Here is a 23,670-nt window from a genome sequence, read left to right on the forward strand (position 1 = left end):
AATGTTGCTTTAACGTTAGCCACAAATTTCACCATGACTCTTGTTTACAGGGACCTCCAGGACAAACTGGACCATCTGGACCTGTGGTGAATATTTACTGAAGCATTTTTTAAATAACTCCATGCTATTATTGTATCGTCTTTAACGTGCATTTCTGGGTTTAAGGGTTTGAGGGGTCCACCAGGTGTTGCTGGTCCTCAAGGCCCAGCAGGTCACAATGTAAGTCCAACACTGAAATATTTACTCATAAATAAGTTCATTTATGCTTCACTTGTCTTGACTTGTATAACTCTCTGCAGTGAACCACAGTTTTGGTGGATGCTGATGCATGCCTGTGATCTTCAGCTGATAGAAAATGTAATGTGTGGCTTTTTCTCCAAATGTAGGGTCTGCCAGGAAGGCCAGGAGAAAAGGGCTCACCAGGAGAGCCTGTAAGTACACACAGCGAGAGAACACCAGGCTACATCAGAGCTTCTGTTTCTCCAGCTGTTTGCTTAGTTTTAGTGCATGCATTAAATATAAAGCGGGATATGAGAACACTTTGTCCTGTCACTATCACTAGGATCATGTGAGTTATCAGAGCAATTTTTGTTGGTCGCAGCTTTTTTTCATGAAAAGGTTCTAAAAAGGCCTAAGCTTAGCAGCTAAATATGTTTCTCAGACTTTAACATGACACAAAATAGACATAAAATGAGAGCAATATTGGAGAGAGACTAAATTACTACTCAGATTGCTGTTTGAGCATGCTCGGGAGTTTGGAAAACTACATGCAGTGTATGGGGGTTTCAAAGTAAGTACAAAACATCAGGCCTGTTGCTCGTCGGTCTAAAACCTTGGTTTGCATCCAGCTCTTGTTTAATGGCCACACGCTGACTGCAGTGACTGATTGTGGGGGTGTCAGCGAGCTTCCTCTGAAGGTTTTTCAGGTGTAGCTGTACAGCAAGGATGAGGGAACTTAGTCATTGAGGAGGGGCTCAGAGTAGTTTGGGTGGTTTGGGCATCTTATGTGTCCTCTCTGCCTTGACGTCACCTCAGTATCTTACCAGAAGACCTGGAGGCCATGACCTGGGCTCCTCTGCTTAGACTGCCACCCCCACGACCTGGACCCAAATAACTGGCAGGAAACAGATGCACGGCTGAATGGATGTTGCTTTGTGTTAACATGTTCATCCTACCAACTTTATAAGGCTACATTTTATTCTTGTTAAAGATTAAAGTCAACCTTAGAGTGTCACTAATGTAAATGGTCAGCTTCTGGCTGGAGCTCGGGGAAATGGGAATAAAACTCTGGAATCTAGTTTTAAAGTTGAAGTTGGAAATCTTGAGAGTCCACTAGAACGCAGAATTCATTTTGGAGCAAGATGTTTATATTCTATATATATATGATACTTTTTTTGGACACAATTTTGGCTTGTGCACAGATCCCTTGATGTTACTTTGTTTCCATTAACTCATTTATTTTCTGTCTCCCAGGGAAAAGCCCCAGACTTTGACCCAAAGGTAAGAAGCCATTATTTGATATGATTTGATATGTGGATCATTTGATGACAGCGTGTCTGTGCCATCTTTAGGAGTTTTGCTCAGACTGCCCTGCAGGACCACCGGGACCACCTGGACTCCCAGGAATCCCAGGAGATAAAGGACAACAGGGACCTGCTGGGAAAAATGGAGAAGATGGATACCAAGTGGGTCAAAGTTATTAACATGTCATAATTAAAGTGAATGACCTCACTTCACTTCTCTTGCCTAAAGTCTATTATAATGTAAAAGCATGTATTTAAGCACATTTTATAAAGTGTGTGTTTGCTGCCCTGTGTGAGTCATGAGGTCAGAGCCTCACCATCCGTCACCTGCTGTGACGGATGGCGAGGCTCTGTCTGCATCATTAGCTCGGCCTCCTCTGGGGGGTAGCGGTGAGCGATTAGCAACCAGCGACGGTGCTCGCCACTGTTGGCTCGGACAGAGACTGATGGTCTGCTGTGTCACTGCAGGGCCCGCCAGGACTAGCCGGACCTCCAGGGGCCCCCGGAGCCGATGGAGGAAAGGCATGTGTGCTCACTTACTGCCAAACTTATTAGCTGCTTCAATCAGTTTTTTTTTTTTTTTTTTTACATCATTCAGACGTTAGGGAGATATTTTGAACTTTATTTTCTCAAGCCTAACGTTTTTCCAACCAAATGCTTTTCTCTTTTTGTCACCACAGGGTGTAAAAGGTGATCGAGGACCTGCTGGAAACCCCGGAGACAAAGGGGACAAGGTGTGTTTTTCCACTGTGACATTTCCAACCTTCCTCTCGCTGTGTTTGAAGAAACATCCAATGCAAAGTCTTCAGCTCGATTTTAATGACCATTATCTGTTTAATAGGGTCACCCGGGGCCTCCTGGTCATCCAGGTCCTCCTGGATTAATGGGTACACCTGTAAGTCGATGTTTCAGCCTTGTTTACAACATTGTCAGAATACGTGAAAAGTGAATATTGACCTCCACTGACATCGTCTCTTCCTCTTCAGGGTAACGATGGGTTGCCTGGGCCTGCGGGCCCCCCAGGACCCACTGGAGAAAAGGTCGGTTAGCACCCTGTGTACTTTCTGCTCAGAGAGCCCATTACCCATGTGTCATTATTGTACAACCCGCTTCCCTCTAGCGTGTAGGTCACCGTCCTGTGCCGTAATAATGGCTATTAATCATTTCTTTTTTGTTGGTGACCCGTTTTTGTGTTTGTTTTCACCAGGGCAAAGAGGGTCTCAAAGGAATCCAGGGACCACCAGGGCTTCCTGGCTTGATAGTAAGAAAAATCATGAGAACGTAAAGCATCATGAATATGCAGTTCCTGCTGGATGCTGTGATTATTTTAGGCAACAATATAAAACCATAAGTGGGCCTTTGGGTCTTTGACGCTGCAGACCCTAAATAATTGTTTTCCTTTATCACAGGGGCAGCCTGGCAAAATGGGAAAAGATGGCAGACCAGGTGAACCAGGAGAACCTGTAAGTTGATGGAAATGACCCACAGAGCATAAAAAGTTTGAACACTAACTGGAAGATATTGTCTGTATTTATTTATACACACATACTCACTCAAGGTGTTTCCTTTCAGGGCAAACAAGGTGAAACTGGACCCCCAGGAAACTCAGGGCTCAGGGGACTCCCTGTAAGTAGCCAGCAGTAGATCTGATAGAAGAACCTGGTGATATGCAAATTGCTGTGACTGATTCGCTGCACCTTCTCTTTCTAACCAGGGCTTCAAAGGCCACAGAGGAGAACCTGGAGCTCCAGGAACTAAGGTTGGTTTGCTTTTAATGTATTTGAGCAGAGAGGTGCGCTGTTAAACAAGAATAATATGTTAGAGACATTACAGGAGAAAGAGAAGGAGTTATAGGTCAGTGTTAATGAATGGTCAGGTACAAAGACTGAAATCATAATGATTAAAACGCAGCCAATGACCAAAGGAAAACTTCAAAATACCAGTTTAAAGACATCTGGCTTTTGAGAGTAACACATAGAGACATGATGGATAATTCTGAAGACATTTTTCATTTTCTCTATACCTGTTTATTATCTTTTCCACTTAACTGAATAACTGACACATGAAACGTAAGGAAGTTGATAACCACCGTTGCAATACTGTCGCCTACTGAGGCTTTAACGTTTCTTTCAGCCAGTTACCACAAAGAAACGCTGGCTATCTTGAGCTTGCCTGGTAGTCTAACCCTCAGTTTAACTAAAACATAGCTATTTTTCCTTTTTCATGCAGTATCAGACTCCTAAAGCAAAGTAAAATAACCCACCGCATTACAGACTATATCAACTATTGTAATGCCACGACTAAATACAAATACCGAGAGATTCCAGCAACAAGACGGGACACAGTTTCTCCTTTTACTTCACAAAGCCGCGCATAAACAGCTGACCTTAAAAATGCGAGCTAAAACCATTTTGAGATTCTGGCAGTGCAAAAAAGCAGAAAATCTGCACCAGTGCAGTTTTATTTATGTTTTGTGACAGCATTTTTTTTCCTGAAGAGGTGTGCAGTTTGCCAGACAGCGTGATGGGTCCTGAAACTACCAAACTACCCAAAATAATCTTGGTGTCTGTGCAGACTTGCTGCATTCATGTTACCCTCAAGAAAAACCAAGTAAAACATGCAAATATAATCAGTGACGGTGCGACAAAGGACAACAAATGTAGCCGCGAGTGTCGTCGTTGGTGGCTTTGAAAACTGCCGCACCGTCACTTTCTCAACTGCTCACAAATGCATGCAGTGTGAAACTGGCGAGGAGTGTTACTTAGTCTCTGGCTCAACAGCCTTACTCACAGCAGGGGTGCAGGGTATAGCACACAGCCACGTTCGCTGTTTAGCTCGCCGCACTGCACCGTCACCTCATATCTGACACCAGCCCAGAGGCTCACCTTTTTTTTTTAAACACCTGTTTTAATAGAGACTCATCGCACCTGCTGCTTTCTTCTGGATTCTGTCAAAGCCCCGTGACCAACAGCATGGCTCATTACAGACAAGTCTGAGTGAGTCACAGCGAGGCAGGCAGCCTCCTCGCCCTGCAGCCACTCTGCAGACAGCTTATTAGAGGAATTGTTGCCGTAGACACAAGACTTACCCTTCATTATCACCTCCATGTAAATTAAACTCAATCTTAAAATTGAAAGTAGATTTTACAAGTGCAGAATGTCTCAGCGTAGTCTGGAAGCATCATATAGATTCTTACAGGAAGCTCTCTGGTCTGCAGTGTTGTGTTATTCTTATAAGCAGCAAAGGTTACATTATGAGTCATCGTAATGTAACCTTCATATTCTCTCTTTGTTTAGTTGATGTTTTTTGTTATGTGGCACAGGGAGAAGATGGAAAGCCGGGATCACCTGGACGTGACGGTAAAGCTGGGAAAGAGGTACGTGGTGGGTTTTATCAAATTTCGCTTCCTTCCTTTCTACTTTAAGTGCTTAATGCATTTTTTAGAGAAGTACTCAGGCCAAGGTTTATCACACAGCTGCCCTAAACTAACAGTAGTGGGAATTAGCAACCAGTATGTGCAGTTTTTTAACTTTAACATTATCGTTTATGAGTTTTCTAGAAATTTTCAAATGTACTGTTTTACAAAAAAAACCCAAAATATTATTATTATTTGACGAAACTGCCAATAATTTGCCAATTAATTTACTTGCATTCCTAAACTGAACATTTTTTAGTGAATGAATGTTATGCTTGATTAATTTCTGAGTGCTGACTCAAACTCGGGTGTAAAGATGTAAATTCAGTTACTCTCCTAATAAATAACTGTCACACAGCTGTGTGGCAGGTCATGTGGGACACAGTTGCAGAAATCAGAGACAAAGAATAAACTAAAAGACAGTTGTATTGCCGTCCTAAAGCTCAATAATTCACAAACTCAAACAAAGAAGAAGCTGCGAAAACGTGGAACTCGAGGAAGACGCTGCGAGAGGAGAGGACGTGACAAAGGGTAGTGGAGGACAGAGACAGTAAATACACAGGAAGGTAATTAAGAAAGTGGAGACAGCTGAACAAGAACAAATCAGGAATAACAAGACAGGGGAAGCAAAACTGAACACAACACACAAGCATGAAAAGGAAAACACAGTGATTCCAGAAAAATCAAAACCCAGAGATCATGACGATAACAATATAGCTCTTAGTTTTAAACACGTTTGACAGATTTCTTCTTGTTTTTATGATGCTCTCATTCATTTATTAAGCACTGTACATATATACAGAAAGGGGCACCACAAGGAAAAATGCAGCTTTTATTATATTCAGTTTTCAGCCCTTATGGCGCACTGAGGAACAGACAATACATTTAAAGGAAAGAAACGTACACATGAAAAAACCCCAAATAAACCCTGATAATGCCTCGACTGCAGCTCTCTGATATCCCCCCTGCTGTAAACATTTGTCACCCCCTTCAAAATCCTCCAGCACGTTCTGTCTCAGTCGCTGAGCTCTTGACTGTGATCATTAATGTTGTCTGGAAGCAGATGTATTGATTGAGGGAATGCAGATAATAAAAAAGTTTCTTCCTGGCACACCATCACCGGCATCTTTAATCATGTCTTTTATAACGACTGCGGCCAAGTCGTGGCAGTGCCGTTTTTATCTTTTGACACTATGTGAGAGTTGTTTTGGTTTTTTTGGGGGGGTTTTTCTCTCTTCGTCAAAGTGAAAACTCGCACATACACTCAGAAACTGCAGGATTGTTATGCCCCCATTTTTCTTGTGGCACGGTGTGCAGTAGCACTTCACAAAAACCTCTTTCACCAAGCTGATCCTCTGGCTGTGAGGCAATGAGACAGAATGTTCTCACAGCTCACGTCTCCTGAAGTAAGAATATATTTTTCACCTACAACAACAACAATTCCCATTTAACAGCCTCCTACAGGAGAGGCTGCGGTCCAGTAAGGCTATGCTACGTAAGGAGATCAAATTAGCCCTTTGCATGTTTCTTTCACTATTGAGCAACACAGTCGACTGAGTGCAGCTCAAACTGCCAGGTCACAAATGAATGACCTGATGCTACACGTGATGCTACTTGAATCTGGAAAGCATGCTCCAGTGTAAGAACTGGTGTTTACACCTGCGGTTCTTTGGCTACAACGTGGCGATGCAGCGTGGTTTTTCCCATCAAATGCAGGCTCTGCAGGCGGATGCTAAAAGAGGCTGAGGAAGCTTTTCACTAAATGAATTCTGAGCTTGCTTTATTATAAACCGCTCTGCATAAATCAGAGGCCTGTAACGGCCGACTTGTCCAACAGGCAAGAAAACGGCAACAATATTTCTGTGAGCAGTAGATATTGTGGTATCCACACTGTATTTCAGAATGTGATTAATCTCCACTCTCTGCTCAGATTCAGGCAAATGCTGCACAAAGTAATTTTACAAAGCTTCGTAATGTATTGAGCCGTACTGCTAAAGCAACACAAGAGTTTCTCAAAGTCAGTCATCTGATCTCAACCCAACAAAGCACGTTTTTCAGTTACTGAAGACCAAACTGAAGGCAAAAGACCCAGAAATGGGCAACAACTGAAAGTGGCTGTAGTAAAGTCCTGGCAGAGCATCTCAAAAAACGAAATCCAGCGTTTGTTGATGTCCGTGTGTTATAGAGGAGCCAGTGACACCTTATAGAATGGACCTAAATCTCTGGCACTGTTCACCTTTGATTACTCACTTGCGCTGATATCAACTGCTTTAGCGACGTTGGGGACCAATCAGAGCTTTAAAAAATAAAAAAAAATAAAAAATTGGTATAAACAGCTGTAAATTGTAAATGTTAAACGGCTGAAGAAAATAAAATACATACAGTATATAATACGAGCAATAAAAGAAATAAGTATCTTCATCTTTCCGCCAGTACACATTTACTGTAGTGATGAAAAGATGCTGCTCACTCCAGAACGGAGGGTTTTGCACTGATGCTAATATTTAGCATCTGGCCCCCATTTTGGCCTAAAGATGCGATAAAATTCATTCAACCAGTTTGAATGCAGGGTACTAATGTTGTCTTCTTACAGGGTCTTCGGGGACCTCCAGGGCCAGAAGGACTTTTAGGCCCAAGAGGAGAGCCGGTGAGTCATTTTCAGTCACTGGCATGGCTGTCTGATGCAGAGAAGAGACAGCACGGTGTCACGCTGACAGATAGGGACATAAAGTGGCACTCAAGCTGTTTCTCTCACTGCCCTTCCTCATCAGTTTTTTTCCATTATATCTTTTTTTCTTCTTCTTGTTTTTTTAACTTGTATCCCAGGGCAAGCCGGGTGAACCGGGACCGTCAGGAAAATCAGGTCTCCCCGGAACACCGGTGAGTTTCCTCTTCCTGTTCTGCAAAATCTTTGCATTCAGTTTTACTGTTTTTTCACCTTTGATGTAAGAAGCACGTATCCCTAATTTAACTCTGTGACAAGCACCCAGAGAATGAATGAGCTGAAGCAGTATTTTCAGTGATAGCAGAACAGGCGTACATGAAACTGAAGGCAAGAGGAGACTTTTTGAAGAAATGAGCTGTCAGATTTTGATGGAACATCAATGTTGCTCTGACTGGGGAGGGAACATCACTTTCCCTTGAGTGAGGAAGGGAGTTGGCCGGGTTGCTGCTAGTTGAAGAAAAGAAACCCTCAAAGTCAAGTGAATCAGGTGATCGTCATTTTCTAGAAGACTCATCTAGTAATTGTGTTTTGACGCGCATCCACAGAGACACGCCTAAGCTGAGTCTCTGGTGACAAAAGGTCTGAATTGTCTGGTGATGCAGAATGCAACCAAGGTTATTGGAAGGTTTTGCACAGAGTGCCTGATATCAGGGGAAAAACAACTCTGGCTCACAAGGTTTCCTTCAGGGATGATTTTACAGTGAAAATGTGAGTGTGTGAGGATTTGGAGAAAAGCCAGCAGTGACAAAGCTATCGGTTAAAGAATTGGTTCACATTTACATTTTGAGTCTGTCAGGAAACAATATTCAAATGAGCACTTGAACGCTAAACAGGTTTCATTTGCTGTAATTATCAGTCCTGTTCAAACTGGCCATTAAATGATCCCTTTCTAAACTGCTTTGAACATAATTGACTGTAATCAGAATCTACATTCAGAGTTCACTTGAAGCAGTTGTGAGGGTTAAGCATCTTACCAAGTGGATATCGGAGTTAAATGAATTCCCTTTGCATATTTTCCTGAACTGTGTTTCCAGGCTCAGTTGCAGAGACTCAGTCTAAGCTTGTCACAGAGTAGCTAAGTAACCTTTATTAGTTGTTTAAGCTTAAAACGTTCATTCTGATTAATCTTAAAAGTAGAGACAGTGTCTGTCATTCCAACCATGTGCAGTGGTGCAGTACACAGTAAAATGAGATGACATCCCTACACGACCATGGTGCTACATATGACATATAACAGACAACCAACACAGGACTGCATAAAGTGCAATGTGCAAAAATTGCAACCCTTCCCCCTCCAAAAAAAACAACAACAAAAAAACAAAGGCAGTGCAACACTACATAGAAGACAACGATGTGGACCCAAGACAGTGCAATAGAAATGTGCAAAAAGAACCTTGGTGTGTGTGTATGAGATTGTGCAGCTAAGTGCTCAGTAGTGACAGTTTGGGAGCTGGTTCTGTGAAAGGGAGACCCTTCAGCTTTCAGGCCTGTCCTCTGTGGAACGTGCTCCCAGTTTGGGAGCTGGTTTCACGGAAGAAGGGTCTGAAAGCTGAAGGCTCTCCATCCCATTCTGCTCTTAAATTCTCTAGGAACCAGAAGTAACGCAGGAGTCTGAGAGCAAAGTGCTCTATTATGGTGATATGGCACTATGAGGTCTTAAAGATAAGATGGAGCCTGATTATTCAGGGCCTTGTATGTGACGAGAAATTTTTAATTTTAATTTATCACGGAGCCAATGAAGAGAAGTGAGTATGGGAGAAACATGCTCTCTCTTTCTAGTCCCTGTCAGTACTCTCGCTGCAGCATTTTGCATCAACTGAAGGCTTTTCAGAGAGCTCTTAGGGTGAGCTGATAATAATGAATTACAATATTCCATTTTAGAAGTAATGAATACATGAACTAGTTTTCCAGCATCACTCAGACAGGATGTTTCTAATTTTAGAAATGTTGCACGAATGGAAGAAAGCAGTCCTGCATATTTGTTTGATATGTGCATCGAAGGACATATCCTGGCAAAAATGACCCCAAGATTCCTCACAGTGTTACTGGAGATAGATGTAGCCACCATGATGTCCCCCAGTAGTTTCTTGGTGATGGTTTTGTTGCCATAATATGAACAATACTTCTTGCTTTGTAAGAGAAGCCTTGTATGTAGAATCGGTCCCAGCATCTGCCCTTGTTGCTACAGTAACACTAGGAAGAGCAGATGTTGGAGACTGCACTACAACCAAAGTTAATGCAACAGTGTGCAAGTCACCTTCGATGTGGTTACTTAGAAGATGGCGACCAGCCTGCAACAACTCAGTTAGTTGCTGTGACCATTATTGTTAGTAAATCTTCACCAATCTGTCTGTGAGTGATTGCAGTCAATCCGAGTCAGAGCAAACCTCCGTGTGCCAAACCTATTCAAACTCCTTGTGACTGAAAGTCATTACGTAGAGGTTCAATGTGCAATGTGTTCCCAAAAGCGAAACCCAGCCACCAAATTTATGCACAAACACTAGCAAGCTAGTGTTAGCCGATAACCTCTGTTAACCTCTGTGCACTGAACCTCTGAACCTTATAGGCTGCAGACACACAGAGCCACTAATAGTCTGTGCAAAACACAATGAACGTTCCTCAAAAGGCACCAACTACACAAAGATGTTTCAGAGTTCATTGAGTCAAATTAGCTGAAGTGAAGCCCAATGGACAACCATCAGCATCAGTCAGAGAGACCATTCCTCTAATTCTAAGGCAGCTTTGTAAGTCATATTTCACATAGAAGTACTCTGCCCTTTTTTATACGTGGGTTTTAAATACACTTAGTAGGACCTGAGAGCCCAAACAGGAGAGAGCATGCTGAGCGTGGTCAGAGGTGAAACGCTGGTGTTAAATTACTCCTTAATATCAGGTGTAATAGTAAATCATCATGATTGCTATAAAACACCTCGCAGCAGTGACATTTTTAAATGCCGTATCATTAGTATGATAAACAAACCTTTATTTGAGGGTAAATAAATCCTGAAGCAAACTGTTTATTGTAAAGCAGTGTCACATTATTGGAAATGTCACAGCTAAACGTAGAGTTGGTAACGTCAGAGTACTGAGGAAAAGGCTGAAATATGCAGAGCGTTTGTTTAGTGATTCGTGCTGAAATCAAATCAGCTTATGTGTCGGTATCATGTGCAACGAGAATGTTAATAAGCTGTGGGAAGGAATAGCAGGACCTGTGCACCGACCTGTGGGCTGAAGGATGGTATCTTTGGAGGTGGACTAAATGTTGCTAACTGGAGGGCAGACGATATGCAGGAAGTTATCAGAGGAGTCGATGATATCAGTCAGCAGAGGAAGCAGATCAACAGGAGCAGCCCGGGGAAGGGAAGAGGGCAGCAACCAGAATGCAGAAAGGTTACAGAAGGAGATGGAGAGTGATTTCAGTGGATGGCGAAGGAGATGTTCAGAGGAAGAGTCAGATATCGACCAAAATGGTATCAGATGTCAGATTTACCACGCAAAGAAAAGGAAGGGGTGCAGTGAGTGGAGAGGAGCAGAGGTGATAGAGAAGCACATCAAAGATTTAAAATACAGCATTTTTTAAAAGAAAGTGTCGATAAAATGGGCATTAATACGTTTCTCCACTCTGTGGATGCATTAAGCAGCTTGTCTTTGAGCCCACGCGCTGGTTAGAAAATATGAATTTTAATGTTTTCAAGCCACAATATTTATGAAAATTTCATCCAGAGCTCTGCTGCATGCTGAGCAGGAAATGCAGCTAAATCTGCAGTAATGATGCAGCCCTGCTCATCTACAGTGTGCCATGTGACAAACATGTCTCTGCTGTCCTACAGGGTCTCAGGGGAGACAAGGGCGAGCCGGGCAATCCAGGGTTACCAGGCTTCAGTGGACCTAAAGGCCCCTCGGTGACTGCAAGATTATTTATTTATATATTCATGTTTTGATGTAAAGATTAATCGCAGCTCGCAAATACGAGCAGCTGTGGGTAATAATAGCTTTTATTTTGATTTCCAGGGTCCGCCCGGTCCAATTGGCCCAGAAGGAAAACAGGTAAGACTTTCCAAAAGAGAACTGATGACGTATCATCTTTATATCCACACTAACATTTACTTGTCTGTGGTATTTTGTAGGGTGTGCCGGGCAGAGCTGGTGATCGCGGTATCAAAGGAGAGAAGGTGAGCAGCGCTAGGAGTGTAAACCAAATCAGTTTTGCTGACCACTTTCGACATACACACTTACACATTATAGCAGCGTGTGACAATTACTGATGTGCCACAGGATTTTGAGTCAACCAGACAAATATGCTAGAAATGAATTTATACGTTTCCCCCCAAAATCCTTTAAAGAAACTTAAAATAAAGAAATAAGGGGGAAACTAATGACTTTATTGTGCTGAGCACACTATAACCGCATAGAAAACATGCCTGTGTGTGGGTGTGTATGAACTGTGGGGCTGTAAATGCAGGGCAAACCCACACTGCCCACATGTGGACCATAGCATTTTTGCCTTTTTATGTCCACACTGTCGGCTTGCTGATAAACAGCCCTATTGGCTCACCTGTTGGCTAACCCATACAGACCCGGCCAACATTTTACTCCACCACAGTTTTCTATGGGCAGTCTACAGTGAGGTTGCCCATAGAAAAGCCACACAGGGCTCTGTAAGGGCAAATTTGCTTTAAATGCCACACTTTAAAACAAATCTGACACAGACAGCAAGAACATTGGAGTGTGTTAAAGTGTGCGATAAGAGGATGGAGGCGTGGTGTCTGCACAATTTTATTAAAACAATGCAGGTGTCATGATACGTAGGTCTACATGCTGTTAGATCAAAACCACCAATAACGTGTGAAATGGCATTTGAGCTCTTATGTGCAGATATGAATAGAAGTGTGTTTTATTATTTTGTCTTGCTTTTGATGTGCCTTGGACACAAAAATTGATTCAGTTTGTAACAGAAGATGGTTCTCAGTGAAGTGAGTGGTCAGAATCTAAAAGTAACAGCTACACTAAAAACAGCACCGATCGTGTGAGGAAGTGATCTTAACGAAGAGATCAGACAAATCTGAATTCGTTTTGGGTATTTTTGTTTTTTTTAAATATGCACACTTCATGTATAATGTCAACCATCTTAAAAAACACTAACTTTTGCCCAGCTGCCTTGCTGGTTACTTTGGGATCATGTTCTTCGAGGCTAAACATTTACAAACATGGTGACATCTGTTCCAGGGAGATCCAGGTACAAAGGGAGATAAAGGGCAGTCAGGAGAGCCAGGTATGCCGGGAAACCCTGGTCCCCCTGGCAGGAAGGGCCACACGGGGATGATGGGCATGTCAGGACCACAAGGAGAAATCGGAGCCCCAGGGCCACAAGGACCTTCAGGAAACCCTGGCCTTCCAGGGCCCAGGGTGAGTCATAAACCCAGCTGAAATAGACTCTGAAACAATATCGGCCCTACAGCAGTATGCACAGCACCATCAGATGATAATTTTTCATTAGCATCTCTGCTTCTCCAGGGAGAGTCAGTGTCACTGGAACAGATGAGGCGGCTCATCCAGGAGGAGCTGGCAAAACAGCTGGATGGTGAGGGGTTCTTCTGGTACCCTTTGAGATATTTGTTCATTTGGGTTCAATGAGAATAACCTTGCTAGATATATTACGCTAACCTTTCTTTCTGCTTCCAGCCAAATTAGCTTATCTCATGGCTCAGATGCAGCCAGCACATGTGAAAAGCACAGCGGGCCGCCCCGGACCTCCGGGCCCTCCGGGTAAAGATGGCAGCTCTGGACGCCCTGGGCCCCCTGGAGAACCTGGGATGCCCGGACAGAATGGAGGAGAAGGACCCAGGGGACCCATGGGCCCTAAGGGTAGGACAAGATTCAGAGAAATGTTTTTTGGTTTGGTTTGCTGCTATTGGTTTGCTTATGATCGTCGGCTCATTGTTGTTTAGTTGTTTCCAAAACAAACACCCAAAATAAACCCAAAAGTATTGTGGTTCTCAACATTGTGATGAATTCCATAACATCTTTAAAGTTAGCGACAGGCATACTTTTAAATTTCTAAATAAAGCGCTTCTATAATACTGAATTAGCATTAAAATTAGCATTTTAGCATATTAGCATTCCAAACACATCCCTGACTAAATTACTCTAAATGACGACACTAGCATGTTTTAGTATTTCCTGCCTGACTTATCAGACCACACACAAAATGTGTATCAACCAGCGACTTTATGTAAAAGATGGACGGAGCTTCCAGTTGTGAGTGCACAGTGTAAATTTTGTTAACACCTACTGTGCCGCATAGTGGTTGGCCATCTTGCGTTTCCTCTCAGTTTCTATTGCAGTTTGTGCATAAAACATTTTTGTGCATACTATATTTTAACACATTTTCATCATATCAAAACAACAAATCAGGAATACAAAAATGTGGCCAATATTTTGTGATATTTTACATTTTTATCCCCAAACGAACTCAAACACTGGAGTTTATCAAGTGAGCGTAGGCTGTTAGATCGCTGTTTACATCTCAATCCCAGGTTTAGAGTTTCCACAACTATTTACCTTGGAGGAGTTTGTCAAACCTTGTGAAATATGAGTCGATGAGTCAGTGAAGCTCACTTCTGTCCGATGACATGATGCTGAGGTGAGCTCTTGAGGTGTTGTAGAAAATGTCTGTCAAAGCACTGCTGCTTTTACTGAAGCTTTCTTTGAAGTGGATCTACAGTTGACAGACGCTTGGTGAATAAACTCTCATATGGTGTAAAAGTGTGAGTTAGCTGGCGTAATGTTAGCTTATAACCAGATTAGCATCAGTCTCGGACATTGTCTCCTGCCCCATGCATGAAGCTGTTGGAGAACTGGTGCTCGTTCAGTGACACACTGCTGCATCATGGGTGCACAAAGGAGCATTGCTGCCTTCCTCCCAGCAGCTGTTAGACTTTTTAACCATCATTGCTCCCAACAAAAGCAATACGATGTTTATATTCTAGTTGTTTATATCACTGCTGCTATTTGCACATTTTTTCTATTTTCTGTTTTTAATCATTTTTAAAATTAATATTTAATACTTAATTTAATTAATAATTAATTAAATTAATTAAACTTAATAACTGTACAGTTTTTGTCTCCAATGAGGGACAATAAAGGATATTTCTATTCTACTCTGTTGTATCCTGGCAGGTGTTTAGCCAGCTGGTGAGGTAGATGAAGGGGTGGTGGAGATATATAGTTTAAAACATCCATCCATCTTCATCCGCTTTGTCCGGGGCCGGGTCGCAGGGGCAGCAGCCTAAGCAAAGAGGCCCAGACCTCCCTCTCCCCAGCCACCTCCTCCAGCTTATCCGGGGGAACACCAAGGCGTTCCCAGGCCAGCCGAGAGATATAATCTCTCCAGCGTGTCCTGGGTCTGCCCCAGGGCCTCCTCCCGGTGGGACATGCCTGGAACACCTCAAACAGGAGGCGCCCAGGGGGCATTCTTGTCAGATGCCCGAACCACCTCAGCTGGCTCCTTTCGATGTGGAGCAGCAGCTGCTCTACTCTGAGCCCCTCCCGGATGGCCGAACTTCTCACCCTATCTCTAAGGGAGAGGCCAGCCACCCTTCGGAGGAAGCTCATTTCTGCCGCTTGTATCCGCGATCTCGTTCTTTCGGTCACTACCCACAGCTCGTGGCCATAGGTGAGGGTAGGGACGTAGATCGACCGGTAAATTGAGAGCTTCGCTTTTACACTCAGCTCCCTCTTCACCACGACGGACCGGTGCAGTGTCCGCATTACTGCAGCTGCAGCCCCAATCCGTCTGTCGATCTCCGGCTCCCTTCTCCCATCACTCGCGAACAAGACCCCGAGATACTTGAACTCCTCCACTTGGGGCAGGAACTCATCCCCGACCCGGAGTGGGCACTCCACCCTTTTCCGGCTGAGAACCATGGCCTCAGATTTGGAGGTGCTGATCCTCATTCCCGCTGCTTCACACTCGGCTGCGAACCGTTCCAGTGCGAGCTGGAGGCCCTCACCCGATGAAGCCAACAGAACCACATCATCTGCAAAAATCAGAGATGAGATTCTGAGGCCACCAAAGCGAAAGCCCTCCGCCACTTGGCTGCGCCTAGAAATCCTGTCCATAAAAATTATGAACAGAACCGGAGACAAAGGGCAGCCCTGGCGAAGCCCATCACCCACCGGAAACGAGTCCGACTTATTGCCGGCAATGCGAACCAAGCTCTTACAACGGTTGTATAGGGATCGAATGGCCCGTAGCAATGGGCCAGACACCCCATACTCGCGCAACACCTCCCACAGGACACCCCGAGGGACACGGTCGAATGCCTTCTCCAAGTCCACAAAACACATGTAGACTGGTTGGGCAAACTCCCATGCACCCTCAAGTATCCTGGAGAGGAGAAAGAGCTGGTCCAGTGTTCCGCGACCAGGACGAAAACCGCATTGTTCCTCCTAGTTTAAAACAGTTATTAGTAATATCTAGGTATTTAGAATGTCAGATAATAATTCCTTTGAGGTACACAGAGTTAGACCTGCTGTAACGTGGGTTGTATTCAGTGGTTGAGAGGAGGCTGCAGTCAAAAACTCCCAATGACACTGGTACTAGGAATTCCACAGTGCTTCTCCTTTAATAAACACACTCTTCACCAACCTTACAAGGCCCGGTTGAACGGCTGCAGTCTTGTCATACACGAAGCGAGCAGTGTTCATACAACCCGTAATATTACTTTGAGTTAGGGAGGTAAAGATATGAGGTCCATCTCAGTCTATACGTCCATGTGCAAGCACGTTTCTCCCACATCGTACAGAGGGCAGTGACACATACTAGTGACATCACTAAACATTAACTTGGGTTGTCTTAAAGAGACACAGTTGTGACTGTTACACTGTTTCTACATTCTTCTCTGTAGAGCTTCTTTCAGCGTGTCAGAGGAGAAAGAAGTCAAACTCCTGCATGGGGCTAAACTACGAGAAGATAACAGAACAAATGGGAATGAAATAAAAACTTAAAGTGAGAAATGGATGGATTAAGTAGTGTGGGATTTTTTAAAAAAAATCCTTTTTTGTGCTTGTTAAGTCACTGATGAGGTCCAGAGAGATTTCATGTCAGAGACTGAGAGAGAGTGGAACAGCGGTGGTTGAGTTGAGACTTCGTCCTGTCTGCGTTTGTGCGCCTCACACCAGCTGCTCCTTTAAACTTTCATCTTAGGGCTCCCTGAGACAAAAGTTGTGCATGCTGTCTTCACAGCAGCTGTTTCAACATGACATTATCAGGTAACCACAGGTGTAACGCGAATTCTGACCCTGCTCCTTTTACACAAGCTAGTGTCGCTGTGGCCTTCATAGTGGCCTTCTTTCCTGCCTGTGACGGCGTAAACAGGACATAGTTAATCCGATCAATCCTGCCTGCGTTCACCCTGCTGTGACATGTCAAAATGTCTCCTGAGAAAGAGAAAAAAGAAAGAAGCTGACGGGTTTGTAGACGCTAAATGCCTGAATCACTGCGTGCATCCTGTTTAAAATTAATGGTATACAAGCCCGAGTGGATTTTTATCTACTGAGGTCATTGCAGTCATTCTAAAGCCGATGCAGTACTGTCATAAACTAGCAGACTGGCTGTAATACAGAGTCAGTATGCTGTTTGATCCTGTGGGAGCTGATCAGCTTTTTTCGTTCTTCAAAGCAGCTTTTTGTTTAGTTGTCAAACCAACATATCCATAAATTTAAACCTGGGAGCAGAGTCCTGTACGATGAAGCGAGTTCAGCATGCCCAGCGTATCGTTCCGTTAGCTGATTCACAATTACAATCAGGAAAAAGGTCGCACAAAACTGGTGATCAACTTGTAACGCAGCAGCAAAATCATCTGACCAATCGTGAATATGGAAAGTGTGCTGGAAACAGAGTAGCTGATGTTTACAAAGTAAGATAAACCTGTAATATTAGGTGGAAAAAGAGTTAAATACACATTACAGACTTGAAAGTAACACAGCTGCTGCAGACAAAGCAGTGGTGAGAGTGTAGGAGGAAAAGAGCTGGAGTAGTTTAGATTTGTAAGCACTATATGAATCTGTGAGGGCCTTAAATGTTTTGGACAGTAAGACTGGAGAAGAGCGACTGTATTAATAAAGTTCATCTTATTTGAAGCCAGGAAAGAAAGTTGGCAAAATGCACGTTTAATTAAACTAAAGGTAAATGTGCGTAAGACAGCTCTGGTGGGAGTTCAGTCTGAGAGCGAAGAAGAAATATCAGAAGAGAATTCAAACACAGGTTTAGACTTTGACTATATAAATTTTTAATTTGTGTGACCACGGCTTTCTGCCTAGTCACACAAATTAAAAATTTATATTCTCTTTTGGAAAACAATTCAATTCAATTTTATTTACACAGCACCAAATCACAACAACAGTTGTCTCAAGGTGCAGAGAGAAACCCCTCAATCATGTCAGAATCAGAGTCAGAATATGACCCCCTGTGAGCACTTTGGCAACAGTGGGAAGGAAAAACTCCCTTTAAACAGGAAAAAACCTCCAGCAGAACCAGACTCAGGGAGGGGCGGGGCTATCTGCTGCCACCGGTTGGAGGTGTTTATGATCTTGTTTAATGAAGTTATTTAGTCTGTGCAATGTCTGGAAACTGTGATAAATGTCTGTTCTAGTTTGTCGTCCTTAAATGTTTCCAGTCGTAACTTGCAGAGTTTTAGTGGTTTATTCTGACAGCAGTCCCCTCCTCTTTGATTTGCTTCATTTTCACCCCTTTGATGATGCAGGCATAATGAGAACATGATGTTCACTGCAGCACCCTACCTGCTTCACACAGCAGCAGCCTCTGACCATATTTCACGCTGGTTTAGACATCTAACGGCTGAAACTGAACAAATATGTAAATGTATGAGAATCTGTGATGAATTGAGCTGCTTAATGCAGGAGAGAACCACATCCTCGCCTTAAAACTGATAAACGTTGTTCATTCTGTTTCTGTTCCTGTGTATGTGTCAGGTGAGAAAGGAGCAACGGGAGAGAAGGGAGACCCCGGGATTGGTGAAAGAGGAGAGCCAGGTCCTGCTGGACCCATAGGTAAGGATTTTACATACTCTGACTCTTAGAAGAGCTGGTCCAGTTCTAATAAGTTTCCTTAATGCTCTACTTCCGGTTCCAGGCCCAGCAGGTATGCCTGGTTACGGCAAAGACGGAAGCCCGGGACAAGCCGGAGCCCAAGGAGAGCCAGGAAACCCCGGCCCCCACGGTCAGCCTGGACCTCCGGGCCCTGCTGGCCAGTGCGACCCAACCCAGTGTGCCTACTATGCCAGCCTGGCACAACGGCCCCACAACAAAAATGTGAAGGGGACTTAAAGAAGAAGAGCCAAGCAGAGTTGGGAGACCAGCTGTATTTATGAACTTAATCAAGAATCAAGAACTTTTTTTTTTTGTTAACCTCAGTACAGACGGCTGAAGCCACAGGTGCTGCCGGTCAGATTCTATGTTTTGATTTTGGTACGACGCTCGGGATGGATGGGGATTAAGCAACGTGGGAGTTTCTTTCTGATCTAATATGGGATAAAGAGGGCAGCTAGTTTTTTTCCCTCACTTGCATGCTTCCTGTAAATATATAGGAAGATAACACGGATGGCACGGCCCGAACATCAGGAGTAAAGATCCTGCTATTCGATATTATATCATTTCATCAGTAATCATCTCAGTCAGGTGCTTCGCTGCTTGCCTCACACCGTTCTGCATCAGCCACCCTTCACAAGTTAGCATCAGGTAGCACGTGTCATTCACTGCTCACTGAGTCAGTGACTGACACAGTCGCAGTAATTACTCAGTGTCACTTTTCCGGCCATTGATTGGGAGAAAACGGTGGCAGACGGTGAGATGCAAACAGCAGCAGTGGGTTTTGTGTCGGTTCGAGTGATGAATCAATTGCATTTCATCCACAGCAGCATATGTTGTTATATCGCATTTGTTTTTGGTGACACACGGATGCAAAAACAAACGGAAAAATAAAATGTCTTTTAGAGAAATGCGCCTTTAAAATAGTGCAGTTTGTTTGGCTCATTTAGACAGGTAGGAAACACGATTTTATTCTGGGAATAAACTGAAGGCGGCAGGAATGGCCTCTTTGTCACAACCCACAAATTAGCATCTCTGCAATGTCATTTCATGCTTTGGTGAGATTTGAAGGATTTCATTCCAGAAGTCTTGTTTGTATTTGTGCATGTGACATTTAAGGGTGGATATCTAGGGGTTTTTTGTGTTTTTGTAAGGACTTCATTTAAGTTTGCTCTTTTGACCATGAATATATGCCATGTAATGATTTGTTCCAGAAGATGAGACAGCAAACAGTGTCGCTGTTAGATTTGTGCTTTCATGTTTAATGAAGCGGCTCCGGTCACTCTCTCTGAGCTACACATAGACCTGAACAGCAAACAGCTTTGAGGAGGTGGTGTAATTGCAGCCTTTGTTCACCTTTCTTGAAAAGCGGCCTATTTCACTCCGCTTTCCCTAAACCTGTCACTTCCTCTCTGTCTCTGTGATGCTTATTTAGTGCCTGTAGCTCTGGCCTGCTCTAAAACACACACTGTTCTTATTTGTACCCTGAAACCTGAAACTGGAGAGCCAATCTCTTGCATCTTGATGATCGGACTGTTGTGGTAACAGTTTGAACAATCCCTTTATCTTATGTCCCTCACGGACCAATTAGAGTTCCTCCCAACCTCAGACACCTTGGTTATCTAGAACCAATTAAAAATAATGTTCGTTTTAAAAGAACAAAGAAACTCCTTCAAATAAAGACGAATAAAAGCATCTGAATGTGAGCTTGACAGATCTAACAGTATGATCTAATGGCTGATTATACTTTGTCATTATCTCTGTCTCAGGTTACATAACACAAGATCATTTATGAAGAGAGTGAAGACAGAGCCGTTTTCATAAACAGTTGAGTTAAAGTTAGTCTGTCAGTTTTGGAAAATGGAAATACATCATTGTCATATTGCAAATAGAAAAATGTTTACTCCACAAGCAATCAAATATAGCTTCGCAAAATGTATCAGTGCCAGAGGGGCGTTCCTAGCCTTGAAAGCTAGCAAGCAGCCAGTGTAGCTAGCCACAGAGAGCGCACGTGTTAGACAAAGCTTCCGGTCTTTGTGGGGAAAACTTGCACGTTCTTGAAAACTACCTGGCAGATGATTGGATGAACCATCTAGCACAGGCCTGTAGATGCAAACTGTAGATTATAGCCATGGTGATGCCAAGTTTGCAAAGCCTTTGTATCACTTTTAGAAATATAGCAGTGTCTTCTCAGTAACAGGGTAGGCGATTCCTTACGGCACGCTCTGCTTTATCTTGGTTTCTTTCTATAATGCAAATTACAATATATATGTCATGTGTGCAGAAGGCTGTAAACCAGAGATTGAGACTGCACACTCATTATCAACATCTTAAAGGAGGTCATGAAGTGAGCAGTAAGGTCATTTTCCTCATAGACTTTCCTTACAACTGGACCTTTTTGCAGCCATACGCTGACAAAGAATCCATGTATAAGACACTTCCACACTGGCTTCACTTTCAGATGTGGAAGCAATGTTCATTTTGACTGGTGCGGCTACAAGCACAGAGTTTAAACCCTGGCATGATTGTGGATCCTTCAATCCAGAAGTCTGACATATTACCGTAGCTGTTGCATATGTCTGCAACATTAAACTAATTAAAAATTACGTATTTTGTTCATTAGTTCATGGTTCTGGCAGGATTAGATATTCAGCTAGCTTGAATTTATCTTGCATTAATACCCCAAAATGAGTCATTCATAACTGTAGACTAAATAGCTAACTTAGAAATGCTAAGCTAACCCTGTTCCTTATTTTTGTCTCAGCTTTTACTCCACCAGTGCCTTCAGAGCAGCTCTTATAGTTAAGAGTTTCGGTACATGACAGCAATTTCAAAAACATGCATTCTGTGTAGAATCAACATGGCTCTATGTGACCTGCACTTTCTACCATTTCCATATGTTCCCTATCCCATATTTGCCACTGAACGATTTGTAAATTGCAACAAACCACCTGTCTGGTGGTTTTGTAAATGGTCGTTACAGTTACATCAGCAGATGTTGCATCAGCGTTGGTGAGGGAGAGTATTTGTAATGCATAGAGGCTGTAACTTGTACTGTTATACTGCTAAATTAATCAGGATTTGATCAAATAGAATCATGTTGTAATGAATTAACTGCATTTTATCAACCCTTTCCCAAATTTTCCTGATAAATCGGTGCTAAGATATTTTAAAGTAGTAGCATATTGTAAGTATTCGAACCACACCTGTACTGTATAATAAAGACTGGAACAGATTCATTTTATAACTCGGACTTTTGCCTCGTCATTTGAAAAGCCAGTACTCGTGCTCTTTCACGTAATGCTGAAATACAAGCAGACCCATTCGGTTTCATTGAATGTTCATCTCTTTACAATGAAAATGTTTATGTTATTCATTCAAGAGCTCCAGCCCTGCTCTGTCACTAATGCATGATAATCAATTCCAAGACGGAGACATCCATCATGTTTTATGTCTAAACCTGATTATAGAAATCATGCTGCACTCTTCTCCTATACCAAGCTTCATGAACCTTGAGCATCCATTCACTTACAGTACACATCTATAAACACGATGTCTCCGAGCCACGATAACATCTGTTAGATGAAAGGGTTGTCCTTGGAATGGCTCCTATGCCGACTCCTTCCTAACCGCTTACATAAAAGTCATATTTGATCTGTGAGTGTATTTGTGTTGTGCAGACAGAGGTGAGGATGGTGTTGACTTTCCTTTGTAACCAGGCAACTGTGAAATGCCTTGCTGAATCAACATTATATCCATAATAACCCGGGGACTTTTTGTCTGGACAAAAAAGGCTGTGGAATTTCATGATGGCACACTTTCAAAACACAACACTTTATTGCAGCATTTGAACAAGATCATCGATTTGACAAAATGAGGGGAACAAATGTATGATCCTAAATTAAATAGCAGGTTGAAGATATAATCTCATGTCTGATGTTAGTATCAGGTTTTGGTTTTTTTTTTTTGTAAAACCTAGCTTCACTATAAGATTGGCTCATGATCGCTTCAATATGGGTCACATAATAGACTTTAATATTAGCTAAAACAGCAGAATTGATATTGAATGACTGTGGTGGGTGACTTGTGTGCCCTGGACCTGCCATCAGTCAGAAGTTGCTCCGGGATGAGTAACAGCGGTTTTTGAATGTTGGGTTAGTTAACATCTGTCCAGTAATCTCCAATTGTGCCTCACTTCTGTTTCCCTGTCCGTCTCTTCGTTCCGTGGTTCAGATGGAGACTTCCAAAGATCACCGTGCTTTGACAAGTCCTGAAATGTGGTCACTGGCAGGATGAGATTTGGAGTGTTTCAGTGAGCTTGGGGTGTGTCATGGGTTTTTGTAGCCAATGGATTTCTTCCCACCAACCATATAAAGTGGAGGATGTCTGCCTATACAGGTTGATGGGTCACAAAAGCCAGGAGACCCTGGGAGCCCCCTTGGACCAACAGGTCCAGGGATACCAGGACTACCTGTCTCACCACGGTCTCCGTTTCTACCATCCTTTCCAATGCCGGGGGCGCCGGTTGCACCTGAGGAAACAAAAACATGTTAAGTATTATGTCAACTTAAAGTGAAAAATGGTATTTTGTAAAGAAACCATATCTGCAAAAGTCAGATATAGTGGCTTCTGCACCAGGAACAATACTTTTCATGTCACACATGCTACTCTTTGGCAGTTTATAAAGGCAATAGGTAAATAACCACTGCTATGCAGATGGCATCCAGGTATATTTATCTATGAAAGTAGACGACACAAATGATTTAGTTAAGTTACAGCCATGCCTTAAAGACATAAAGGTGTGGATGATGTGCAGTTTCGATATTTAGATAAAACTATGTTATACCTTCTTCTTTTTTTTAAACTTTTCTTTTGTTACATTTTATAATATTACACAC

At 43.0% G+C, this 23,670-nt stretch overlaps 2 protein-coding genes across 7 annotated transcripts in view; one reads left to right on the forward strand and one right to left on the reverse strand.

Annotated features, from left to right (window-relative positions):
• col22a1 (collagen, type XXII, alpha 1) overlaps positions 1-19,696 on the forward strand; it is a 67,593-nt gene extending 47,897 nt beyond the window's left edge. For all 3 annotated transcript variants that reach the window (XM_026156131.2, XM_026156136.2, XM_026156133.2), the window contains 24 exons: positions 51-86; positions 166-219; positions 387-431; positions 1,474-1,500; positions 1,572-1,685; positions 1,992-2,045; positions 2,204-2,257; positions 2,365-2,418; positions 2,510-2,563; positions 2,731-2,784; positions 2,933-2,986; positions 3,096-3,149; positions 3,238-3,282; positions 4,846-4,899; positions 7,532-7,585; positions 7,765-7,818; positions 11,494-11,565; positions 11,675-11,710; positions 11,791-11,835; positions 12,890-13,069; positions 13,178-13,244; positions 13,346-13,528; positions 18,659-18,736; positions 18,819-19,696. In XM_026156131.2, coding sequence (XP_026011916.2) covers positions 51-86; positions 166-219; positions 387-431; positions 1,474-1,500; positions 1,572-1,685; positions 1,992-2,045; positions 2,204-2,257; positions 2,365-2,418; positions 2,510-2,563; positions 2,731-2,784; positions 2,933-2,986; positions 3,096-3,149; positions 3,238-3,282; positions 4,846-4,899; positions 7,532-7,585; positions 7,765-7,818; positions 11,494-11,565; positions 11,675-11,710; positions 11,791-11,835; positions 12,890-13,069; positions 13,178-13,244; positions 13,346-13,528; positions 18,659-18,736; positions 18,819-19,012 — 1,716 coding nt within the window. In that variant the 3' untranslated portion in view covers positions 19,013-19,696. The remainder of the gene's footprint in view (positions 1-50; positions 87-165; positions 220-386; positions 432-1,473; positions 1,501-1,571; positions 1,686-1,991; positions 2,046-2,203; positions 2,258-2,364; positions 2,419-2,509; positions 2,564-2,730; positions 2,785-2,932; positions 2,987-3,095; positions 3,150-3,237; positions 3,283-4,845; positions 4,900-7,531; positions 7,586-7,764; positions 7,819-11,493; positions 11,566-11,674; positions 11,711-11,790; positions 11,836-12,889; positions 13,070-13,177; positions 13,245-13,345; positions 13,529-18,658; positions 18,737-18,818) is intronic.
• Positions 19,697-22,579: 2,883 nt separating this feature from the next.
• col9a1c (collagen, type IX, alpha 1c) overlaps positions 22,580-23,670 on the reverse strand; it is a 30,736-nt gene continuing 29,645 nt past the window's right edge. For all 4 annotated transcript variants that reach the window (XM_080296620.1, XM_026157064.2, XM_026157063.2 and 1 more), the window contains one exon: positions 22,580-23,303. In XM_080296620.1, coding sequence (XP_080152746.1) covers positions 23,101-23,303 — 203 coding nt within the window. In that variant the 3' untranslated portion in view covers positions 22,580-23,100. The remainder of the gene's footprint in view (positions 23,304-23,670) is intronic.

This window comes from Astatotilapia calliptera, chromosome 22 (genome assembly GCF_964374335.1).
Source record: "Astatotilapia calliptera chromosome 22, fAstCal68.1, whole genome shotgun sequence".
Classification (NCBI taxonomy): domain Eukaryota; kingdom Metazoa; phylum Chordata; class Actinopteri; order Cichliformes; family Cichlidae; genus Astatotilapia; species Astatotilapia calliptera.